The sequence below is a fragment of the Hyperolius riggenbachi genome, chromosome 5, assembly GCF_040937935.1.
Source record: "Hyperolius riggenbachi isolate aHypRig1 chromosome 5, aHypRig1.pri, whole genome shotgun sequence".
NCBI lineage: Eukaryota > Metazoa > Chordata > Amphibia > Anura > Hyperoliidae > Hyperolius > Hyperolius riggenbachi.
In genome coordinates, this window is record NC_090650.1 from 352739147 (window position 1) to 352751093 (window position 11947).

The 11947-nt window shown below is 44.1% G+C and overlaps 1 protein-coding gene across 2 annotated transcripts in view; it reads right to left on the reverse strand.

Annotated features, from left to right (window-relative positions):
* CYP7B1 (cytochrome P450 family 7 subfamily B member 1) overlaps positions 1–11671 on the reverse strand; it is a 263377-nt gene extending 251706 nt beyond the window's left edge. For both annotated transcript variants that reach the window (XM_068234795.1, XM_068234794.1), the window contains exon 1: positions 11509–11671. In XM_068234795.1, the coding sequence (XP_068090896.1) occupies positions 11509–11588 (80 nt within the window). In that variant the 5' untranslated portion in view covers positions 11589–11671. The remainder of the gene's footprint in view (positions 1–11508) is intronic.
* Between the last annotated feature and the right edge of the window lie 276 nt (positions 11672–11947).

An 11947-nucleotide genomic window follows, 5' to 3' on the forward strand; every position in this document is an offset into this window, starting at 1 on the left:
AGCCTTCCCTCTCCTTAGGTGAGTATCCAACTTTTTTATTTTTAAAACGGTAAACACTCACTTTAAAAGGCATTATATTTATAAGGTGTAAAAATAACACCCAGGCCAAAACTTCCCCTGCGCCCAAATTTCCCCGATGCCTATTTTGCATGGAGGAGGAGAAAACACCTGGGCTGACACACTACTAAGCACTGTAAATTAGACAGTGATGAAGTTCACAAACACAAGGAAACGTTATTAAAATGGTGTTCCTGGAATGCATCTTCTATACTGCAAAGGTACATACATTTCTCTTTACAAGCTTAAAAAACTGACAGGTGCACTTTCATTGGCTTTTAGTCAGTCAGGCACTATAATATATGTTATGGTGGTACGGACATTAGATTTCCATACATATGAGGTGCAGGAACAGATGTTAATGTGCTCTGTACAGCGATGAATGATATAATCATAAACACGCCGTGATCATAAGGTAATCACTCTGTACCTGAGGTGATGTCACTCCTGACTACTTACATACCTATTAACAAATACTTGGAGAATAGGATGTTCATTTTATCTTCTCAAAAGGAACAAAAATACTTTTTTTTTTTTACTGTAACTGAATCACTTTCTTTTACAAATAACTTTGATTTTCATTCTAGTAAAGATCTCTTGAGACATGTATACATCTTGTCACACCAGGCTCATTCTAAAACCAGAACAGCAACAGGTTAAACGGAACCTAAAGCAAGAGGGATGTGAATGGTGCCATATTTATTTATACCGGTTGCCTGGCTATGCTGCTAATCTTTCTGGCATCAGTAGTGTCTGAATCACTCACCTGAAACAAGCATGCAGCTAATCTAGTCAGACTTCAGTCGGAACACCTGATCTGCATGCTTGTTTAGTCTATGGCTAAGGCTCCTTTTACACTTACACCATTGCATTGCACAAAACCGGTGCATAGCAACACAGAAGCAATAATAACCCTATGGCTGACAGTATTTTGTGATGCGACAGCTTGCGTTGAGGCAACACAAGAGATACTCTTGCGATACAGGATATTGCGTAGGGAGGCTTACTTTCATAGTAATGTAGACTCACTGTATGCTTGTGCTGCACCATTCAGGTGCAATGCCTCTTTTTGCAGCCATTGCAGTGCAATTGAAGAACATCACAACCAAATGCAAGAAGTGTGGAAGGGGCATAAGGCTGGGTTCACACATAAAAGGTGTCCTGTCAGTTTAGCATCAGTTTTGTATGAGTTTTCTATGGCTTGGTTCACCCATAAAAGGTGCACATTTCCAGTCCAGTCCTGTCAGTTCTGTATCAGTTTTATATGAGTGTGTTCACATAAAAGGTGTACAGTCCCAATCCTCTCAGGTAAAACTGATAGAAAACAGAGGCAACACTGACAGAACAGTACTGGACTGGACTGGAAATATACAGATTTATATGTGAACCAAACCTAAAAGTATTATGCTGGGGATACACACCATGAGTTTTTTAGACAGATAGATAGCTCAATAGATAATTTCCGACAGGTCCGATCTGATTTTGATTGTTTTTCTGATCAATTTTCTCATAGAAGTGAATGGAAATCGATAAAAAAAAACGATAGGAAAAACAATAGAAAAGTAAATCTGATAAAAAAAAACTCATCGTGTATTCCCAGCATTAACAAACAAACAAACACAGAACATTTATATCGCGCTTTTCTCCTGGTAGGCTCAAAGCGCCAGAGCTGCAGCCACTACCGTGTTTCCCCTAAAGACATCCCCTGAGAATAAGACCTAGCAGGAATTTCAAGAATGCTTGAAATGTAAGACATCCCCCGAATTTAAGCCCTAGCTAGCAGCCCACATGACACCAGCAAGTCATGCTGAATACAAAGCCTGCATACAGGAGAGCAGCAGTAGAATGTAAGTACAGTCCTATATATGTGTCAGGCAATTTGTGTTTTTGTTGGAGCCAGACCCTCCTGATCTGTCGTGATAGGCATCAGCAGCACTTCACCTCTTCCCAGGACACACAGCTTATCCTATCAAAGCTCTGGTAAGACTGACAGACTTCTCTGTCTGCAAGAAATAGACTCTTAAAGTGAACCTTAAGCCAGAAAAAAAAAATGAGTTTTACTCACCTGGGGCTTCTACCAGCCTCCTGCAGCAGTCCTGTGCCCTCGCAGTCACTCACTAATCCTCTGGTCCCCCGCTGCCAGCTAGTCTCGTTTTTGCCGACAGGCCCGTCAGGACTGGCCACGCGTAGCTTTTTCTGCATTCCCGACTTTAATTAGCGCTATTGCGGGCCGCAACGCGTACAAAAATACGCGTTGTCGCATATCTATGCGTGCGTAATGAGGCAACGCGTATTTTTGGACGCGTTGCGGCCCGCAATAGCACTAATTACAGTCGGGAATGCGGAAAAAGCTATGCATGGCCAGTCCTGACGGGCCTGTCGGCAAAAACGAAACTAGCTGGCAGCGGGGGACCAGAGGATTAGTGAGTGGCTGCGAGGGCACAGGACTGCTGCAGGGGGCTGGTAGAAGCCCCAGGTGCGTAAAACTAATTTTGTTTTTTCTGGCTTAAGTGTCTCTTTAAGGCTCGTACACACGTCTGATCAAAGGCAACGACGGGTCCGTCGTCACCTCCCGCTGGGCGGGTTTTCAGCAGACAGTACAGCGTGTGTACAGTCTGTCGGTGGACTGATAAACAGCCTTATCAGTCCACCGACAGACTGTACACACGCTGTACTGTCTGCTGAAAACACGCCCAGCAGGAGGTGACGACGGGCCCGTCGTTGCCTTTGATCAGGCGTGTGTACGAGCATTTACCCACATGATCAACAGAATCAATGTATTGTAAGTGAGAGCCAATATCCGCAAACCACAGGCTCTGTGCATGCTGCTTTTGTTTCAGCATGGCATGCAGTATATACATTTTGTATTGGAAAACCAGTGTTTCCCCCAAAAATAAGATATCCTCTGAAAATAAGCCCTAGGACATCTTTTGGAGCAAAAATTAATATAAGACAGTGTCTTATTTTTGGGGAAACACACCTCCTTAGCGTTCTGGACGATAAGACAAATAACATTTATATTGCGCTTTTCTCCTGGCGGACTCAAAGCGCCAGAGCAGCAGCCACTAGGGCGCGCTCTATAGGCAGTAGCAGTGTTAGGGAGTCTTGCCCAAGGTCTCCTACTGAATAGGTGCTGGCTTACGGAACAGGCAGAGCCGAGATTCGAACCCAGGTCTCCTGTGTCAGAGGCAGAGCCCTTAACCATTACACTATCCAGCCACCTTTCCCACCACAATTAGAGGCTCAGGCAGGACAGCCAGGCAATTTACACTGTTTTAAAGGCAATAAATACAGTATGTCAGCCTCTATATCAGGTTCTCTTTAACACCTCCCTGGCGTTCTGATGGTTTTTTTAACCTAATTTTCTTTTTTAATCATGTAGTTAGCCTAGCGCTAGCTACATGATTCCCCCCCCTCCCTGCTCCCTCCCTCCCACCCTTCAGATCGCCGCCGGCGATCATGCCCATCAGGAAATCCCGTTCTGAACGGGATCTCCTTCAGGGCTTCCCCGTCGTCATGGCGATGAACGGAATGATGTAATCAACGTCATCGACGTTGTGACGTCAAAGGGAGTCCCAATCCACCCCTCAGCGCTGCCTGGCACTGATTGGCCAGGCTGCGCACAGGGTCGAGGGGGGGCCCTAATACGCGGCGGATCGGCGGCGAGCGGTGGCGATCGGAGAAACACGCAGCTAGCAAAGTGCTAGCTGCGTGTTTCAAAAAAAAATTATTCAAATCGGCCCACCAGGGCCTGAGCAGTGCCCTCCGGTGTTACTGGATGAGCTCAGCTGGATGGTGTAATGGTTAAGAGCTCTGCCTCTGACACAGGCGACCAGGGTTCGAATCTCGGCTCTGCCTGTTCAGTAAGCCAGCACCTATTCAGTAGGAGACCTTAGGCAAGTCTCCCTAACACTGCTACTGCCTACAGAGCGCGCCCTAGTGGCTGCTGCTCTGGCGCTTTGAGTCCGCCAGGAGAAAAGCGCAATATAAATGTTATTTGTCTTATCGTCCAGAACGCTAAGGAGGTTAATCTCTATTCTGACATCATAAAATCATACAGGCATTCATCATATTGTCAATGTGAATGGCAGTTGTAGGCATCCAGTACAAGGTTGGAATGGCAGTGTAGCAAGAGGGGACACAGAGGCTGTATTTGTAACAGATCCCCTGAACTTAAAGAGAAACTCCAACCTAGAATTGAACTTTATCCCAATCAGTAGCTGATACCCCCTTTTACATGAGAAATATAATGATTTTCACAAACAGACCATCAGGGGGCGCTGTGTGACTGATTTTGTGCTGAAACCCCTCCCACAAGAAGCTCAGAGTACTGTGGTACTCTGGGCAAACTGCCACAATGTAACAATGTTCACAGACAAGGAATAGCTGCTTACAGCTGTCTCTAACAGCCAAAACAGCTAGGAGCAGCTACATAACCTGCCCACAGTAAAAATGTCACCATGTAATAAATGTCAGAATGCAAATCAGGGAGAGGAAAGATTTTACAATGAGCAAACACTGACTAAATCATTTATACATAATTATGGTAAAAAAATGAAGCACTTTTTTTACTACATTATTTTCACTGGAGTTCCTCTTTAAAGAGGAACTCCAGTGAACATTTTACTGTTGGAAGGTGATGTAGCTGCTGCATGGTTTTTGGCAGTTGAAAACAGCTGTAAACAGCTTTTTTCCACAATGCAACAAGGTTCACAGACAGGAAACTGACAAAAGTTTGAACTTTTCTTGTGGGAGGGGTTTCTTGTGGGAGGGGTTTCACCACAATATCAGTCATACAGCGCCCCCTGATGGTCTGTTTGTGAAAAGGAATAGATTTCTCATGTTAAAGGCGGTATCAGCTACTGATTAAGATAAAGTTCAATTTTTGGTTGGAGTTTCTATTTAAAGAGGAACTACAGTGAAAATAATGTAATAAAAAAGTGCTTCAGTTTTACAATAATTATTTATAAATGATTTAGTCAGTGTTTGCCCATTGTAAAATCTTTCCTCTCCTTGATTTACATTCGGACATTTATCACATGGCGACATCGTTAATGCTGGCGGGTGATGTCAGTGGAAGTAGCTGCTGCTTGCTTTTTTGTCAGTTGGACCCAGCTGTAAACAGCTGTTATGTCCCACCATGCAATGAGGTCCACAGACAGGAAACTGTCAGGACCATGGTCCTGACATCACACTGTGGGAGGGGCTTCACCACAATATCAGCCATACAGAGCCCCCTGATGATTCGTTTGTGAAAGGGAAAAGATTTCTCATGGAAAAGGGGGTATCAGCTACTGATTGGGATGAAGTTCAATTCTTGGTTACGGCTTTGCTTTAAGGGGCCCACACAGACACATGGAGCCCTCCTCCAGTTTCTATGTTAGCTCATTAGGCAGGGGCAGACCTACAATGAAGCCACCTGAATCACGTGATGCAGGCAGCAGAATCTAGGGGGCTGCGTTTGGACAAACAGTTGGGACACCTGGCACCTGCCTCCTCTCCGCTCTCCCGCCCGACTTCCTGGCACACACACAACCCTGCTCATCCACACATCCTCGAATCCCCGCCCTCATTCAACTGGTGGCACATGCCGTGACCAATCAGCCTGGGGTGCTGACACCAGACGAGCCAATATGTACTTTGAATTTCAATATTTGAATTAGTTGACTTTAATTTGTTTATACCTCTCTAAACAGTGACTGTCCTAGGAAAGACAGGACTGGTGCCCTATATCATGTAATTAGTGTACATATGGTGCCCGGTGAGGTGCCCAGAGTTTGCATTACAGCCTATGGGTCTGTATCTATGCCACTGCTTGGGAACATAAGCTGTTGCTTTATTTGACCTGGCAAAAAGGCTGATTGATAAAAGACAGCTTTACCTGATAAATCTCCCCTGCTCTGTGGGCTCAGCAACCCTGCAAGTCAGAGTTCAGAAACTACAGGTCCCATAATGAATCTGACTAGATCCCCAGAAATAATGATGAGTAAATGCTGTGGTTTTACCTTTTACAAACACTGAATTTTCGAAAAACAAACATTGCATTTTTAAGAAAATAAAACATTTTGTCAGATGCATTAAGGCTAGTTACACACCAGGACGTTGCGTTTAGGGGACGTTATAGGGCACATAACGTGCCCCTAACGCAACGCCTGGTGCTCTCTGGTGTGGACGTCGGAGTGAGCCGCGTTGTGCAGCTCACTCTGGCGTCCATGATGCCGTGATGCGTACTCTTGGACGCATGCGGCATCACGTGGTCCCGCCCGGCCAATCGCCGCACAGAGCGGCCGCTCCAGGAAGTAAACACTGCACGTCACTGAGTGCAGTGAATATTAATTAGCCATGTGCCCGGCCGCTCTCCCCTCCTCCCCAACATGACTGAGCATGTGCAAACAGTCTAACGCGGCTTAGCCGCGTAGAACGCACAGCATGCAGCACTTTGCTGCATTACAATGTAACGCAACGTGGGCAATGTGAACAGCCCACTTGTGTTACATTGCTGTGCGTTGGGGGAGCGTTACAGGCTGCACTAACGTGTGCCTGTAACGTCCCTGTGTGCAAGAAGCCTTAAGTCAACTGGGTGGATAAGTAAAAATATATGCTTAAAACAACCCAAATTCTTATTCTTTGTGTGCTTTTGAAAAGTTTCTCCTGTAGTGAAAACCTAATTTTTGTGTCAGAATTAGAACTGGGACCCGCTGGGAATGACTGCTGCGCTCTGTAATCGCACAAGCGCTTAGTGTAACGATCCCCAGACCGATTGTGACCATAATTCCCAGGTGTTTGGGAGCTATGTACAGTAAACTGTACAGCAGATCTGATTAGCGATCTTCCGTATGAATAAAATTTCATACTGTACATTCCCTGGGTGTATCAAGGTCCAGCTTTTGCCCGTAGACCCGCCCCCTAGCTCAAGAGGTCATAGGTGCTCCTCTAGCTCCAATCAGAGAAGCACCTGTAATCTCATCCGCTAGGGGGCGGGTCTATGGCTGGAAGGCAGACATTGGGACAACGATTTAGTATATTAAACTTTATTTAAAAAAATATTTGGACCCCAAATTGCTGCAAAAACGCTTTTGAAGATACTTTGTACTGCTGAATAATCGTTCCCAAAATGCTGCAGCAGTGATCCAAAAACACTCTGGTGGGTCCCAGGCCTTAGAAACAGTTTTGCAAATTTTCCCTTCTCAAAAAAAGATCTAGATGTGAAATCTGATTCCCATCTGATTTCACATCTAGATAGGAGAACGCAGTGACAGTAAATTATACAACCTGGAGGATTGAAGGACATATGTAAACACTGATCAGTGCTTGTAATTTATCACCGTTATGAGATGCCATTGCCGCAGGAATGCTTATTGTGCACTGCTACCCTCATAGCCCTCTCAAGCATGTTAACATAAGGTAGCATGAAATGCACAGATAAACCACAAGTAATACATCGAAATCATTACAGAGAAGCAATAAAGCAATTACATCACCATTGCAATCAAAGCAATCATCATCAAGTCAAGATTGGTTAAGTTACAGTTTAACAGCATGGAATATGTATGGTCTTTATTGTAACACGTATCTTTCATATGTGTAAACCTCATATTTCCAGCCCTGGCATAGCCATGTTGTATTTTAGTATTGTTTGGTGCTGCTAGTTTTTGGCACAAGATCTATGTGCTGAGTGTAATGTTCCTATCATACCGTGCTAAATCCATTGTGGTGCAATAATTCTTCCATCACACTGCAAAGGTGCCGTGAGGTCGCAGTGCACCTGCACGGTGCAGTGTGACCGTACAGAGAGGCACACAGTACCATTCAAGTATGACTCACTTCCCATGTAAACACGAACCGTGTCATAAAGAGTAAATATATTTTTTTTTGTCAATCCAACTCATGGATGGTATTGTGTCTCAGGGCTTTTTGATCACTGAAATCAGTCTGTGACACCTGTTATAGTTTGCCATGTGAGCCCAATTAACGGCAAAATTACTAAATACGGATGTTACACCGTTTTAAAGCAACTTGGGGAAGAAAAAGGTTCTCTCTGCTGAAAAACGTGAGATAGTTGAATGCCTTGGACAAGGTATGAAAACCTTACATATTTCATGAAAACTTAAGTGTGATCATCGTACTGTTAAAAGATTTTTGGCTGACTAAGAACACACATGGATTCGTGCAGACAAAGGCAAAATGAGGAAGGTTTCTGCCAAATACTTTGAATTAAGAAAATAGCTGTTAATGCCATTACAAAGCAGCAAACGGGTAAATGAAGTTGCTGGTGCCTCTGGAGTCCAGCGAATATCAAGGTGCAGGATCCTTCAGAGGACTCCAGTTATGCATAAACCTTCCATTCGGTTACCCCTAACCAGTGCCCAGAAGCAGAAATGGCTACAGTATTAGGCCCAGAACTACTTCAGGCTAAGTTAGAACAGCCTTGTTTACTGATGAGTGGCATGCAACCATGGAAGGTCCAGATGGATGAAGTGGTGGATGGTTGGTGGACAGCCACCATGTCCCAGCAAGGTTGCAAAGTCAGCAAAGAGGTGGCGAAATCATGTTTTGAACGGGAATCATGAGTAGAGAGCTTATTTTTCATCCGTTTTCTCCTTTCCATTTTTTTTATGTCGCCTGCTCGGTACCTACTGCCATCAAGTTCCTCCGCCACCACTGCAGGGGTCCTCTGCACTGAAGAAAGACTGGTATACAGATCGTAGAACACCATCAGAAACATCAGGCTACAGTTGGTTTGAAAAAGGCCAATGGGACTCCTCCCTGAGCACCAGGGAGGATTTTCATTGGTCCACTACTCTGTGAACCAATAAGAATTCTCACAGGGGAGGGACGGTTGCCATTGGTCTATTTCAAACCAATAGTAGCCTGATGGGGTTCTGGGAACTGTATACTGGCATTTCTTCAGGGCAGAGGACCTGAACAGTGGTGCCAGGGGTGTGGAGGACCTGGCGGCAGGTGAATATTTTGTGAAATGTACACTGCAATCAGCTTAGTGTGATCACTATCAATTCTCATAGGCAAACATTGATTCTGTTGGTATCTGCTTTGTCTGGCAAATCGTAAAAAGTTATGCAGGACACAAGTTGCATTCCACTTGTTGGAACAAACTGAATGATGTGATGTGAACAGATCCTATTGCTATATACATCACTGAAAGCATCGTAACGTAACACAAGTCATACTGGCATGGATGGAAAACTGATCCGTATAAAAACTGATCCATGGAACGGAAGTACTTCCTGGGTCACGGCTTAGCTTCCGATTGGAGGAAGCTTATGGAGGCAAGGGGACAAAGGCGGGAGCCATCCAATGGAGGAGGCGTGGGAGGCGCACAGTTATTGACAAATACAAGGTACACAGTAGTCTAGTGACAAGCACATTGTTGCTAGCCTGGAGCTATTTTTCAGGGGGGACAGCAGAGCCCAGGGGGCCTGGCAGCGGGACCAGAAGGACACAGAGGCATGTCATTGTGCACAGAACAATTTAGCAAATCCGCCTCTGGTTCTCTTTAAGATGGCCACACACCATACAATTTTTTAAATATCTGTTCAATTCAAGAATTGCAACCAATCAATTGTTCTCACTGATTGTAACATTTCCAAAACCTGACCAATGTACCACACACACGCATGTTCAATTTTTCCTCAATTACAATAAAAATGATTAGCAACTCTAAGAAAATTGCTTGTGTGTATATATTAATAAATTGACAATCTACCACACACCATTCAATTTTCATAAAAATTGATCAGAAAAATCCACCATTCCCAATCAACTTTTATCGAATAAAAATGGGAAATCTGATAGGATTTCTTGCTTGTATAAAAAAAAAAAAAAAGCTTGCGATTTTTGGGAAATCCAATCTTTTTTTTATCGAATTGCCATTAAATCGGATAATTTTATTGTATCGTGTGTGTGGCCACCTTAAGGGACAACTAGTGATATGGCTGGTTTGATGATACACTGGGAAGCACTAATGGTGCCTAGCAGTAGAATATAGCAGGAATCTAGCAGCCGAATGATTGTCCAATTCAATTGTAATGATCACTCGAAAACGATCGGCTGCGCCCACTGCCTGCCGCAAACCTAGTATCCAATTCAATCAGATTGATGGACTCGATCTTCATTCAGATTGTTGAAAGCAATCCGTTTTCATGATTGACCCCATCGATCTGATTAAATTGGACAGCAGGTTTGCAGGCATCAGTGGGCACGACCAATCTTTTCTGAGTGATCACAGCAATCGAATCAGACCATCAATCTGCTGCTAGATTGTACCGTTAATGGGCACCATTAGGAGGTTAAGGTTAGGTTTCAGAAAGGGACCAATGTCAAAAAGGGAGAATAGAATTAAGTGTCAGGAAGGGAGATTACGGTTGAGCATTAAGGTGGCCACTAACAATACAATTTGCCGAACGATCGTTTATGAACGATTGCTCGCATGAAAGATCAGAAATGATTGTTTGGGATCACTAATTGACAAAAGTCTCCTAACCAATCCGATCAGACTAATGAAATTGATTTGGTTTTCCATTCTATCCTGTCCATCTGATCGGATTGGTTAGGAGGCTTTTGTCCATTAGTGGTCCCAAACAATCATTTCCAATCATTTATGTGTAGAATCTTTGTAAATGATCATTCGGCAAAGTTTCATTAGCTGCGACCTTTATAAAGTGTTTTTTTGTTGCTGTGATTGGTTGCTATCAGTCAAATAAGGAGGAAAATTATAAAATTCTTGCTAAAACAATCATTTGTCAGCACTAAATGTATCTGCTTTGCAATCACACATACGAGTTTAGTAATGGGTTAGTATTATGGATCACTTGAACTGTTAGATGTGAGTGAAAAGGCGAGGCCATTGTTATGATGGGTACACACGATTCAATTTCCCTTCCGATTGACGTAAAATCTGACGGGAGATTGTATCGTGTGTCCATGTCCAAACTGTTCCCGATCGATAAAGGGATCCATTTTCCGATGATACCTTTGCTAAAACAATTCCTTTATCGATCATAAACAAATCGGACATGACGAAAATAATAGGCTGTTTCCTGTCAATCGGACGGAAATTGCATCGTGTGTACCCAGCATTAGGGTTCCATCAGGAAAAAGTTGGCACTGAGAAAAGCCCTGCATGATAGGCTAGTACTACATCAGCTCATAAAATGATGTAAACAATGTGATGTCCTAACATGGGAAACACTGTGTCAGCTTTTCCTGGTTTTAATAGACTTCCTCAAAGTTCCTGCAGTGCTGAACGTGAACTTGTCTGGTGGAAATGTTCCAGAAAGGAATGCGCTGGTTACTACGATCATGACAACTGAGAACGTGCTGCTGTGTCTATACGTTAGTGAGAAGGAAGTAGTGTGAAAGTAGCACAGATGTGGGGGAAGCTGGGAGGCTGCTGTAACCACTCTATAAGCAGCGAGCGCAGATCACACTTACCTCCTTCTCCTAGTAGCCAGAACGGAGGACACCAGCAGCAACACCACAGTGATCAGCAGCAGCTGGAGATAGTCAGTCATGCTGGTAAAGCTCCCCTTTCCTCTCCAGGCTGTAGCGCTGATTCTTCTGCTGATCTCAGAGTTCTATGTAACAAAACTTTACTTTTATGGGAGGTGTGGCAATGCAGTGACAGCATGCAGGATCACAGTGTTACTCCTCCCAGCTTCCTATCATGCATCTCCATGGATTAAAACAAGAGAGTGGGAATTTCCACAGACGTAGTGATGATGACCCATACCTGTAGCTTGCGACACGCGCAAACAAGGGAGGAGAGAGCTTCCATGTAGGGATAGTTTGCTGGGACCTGCAGTTCTCCAGCTGCCATACCTGCCTGTTAACATACACATAACTTTTTAATAGCCACTCTTTTGTGCTAGAG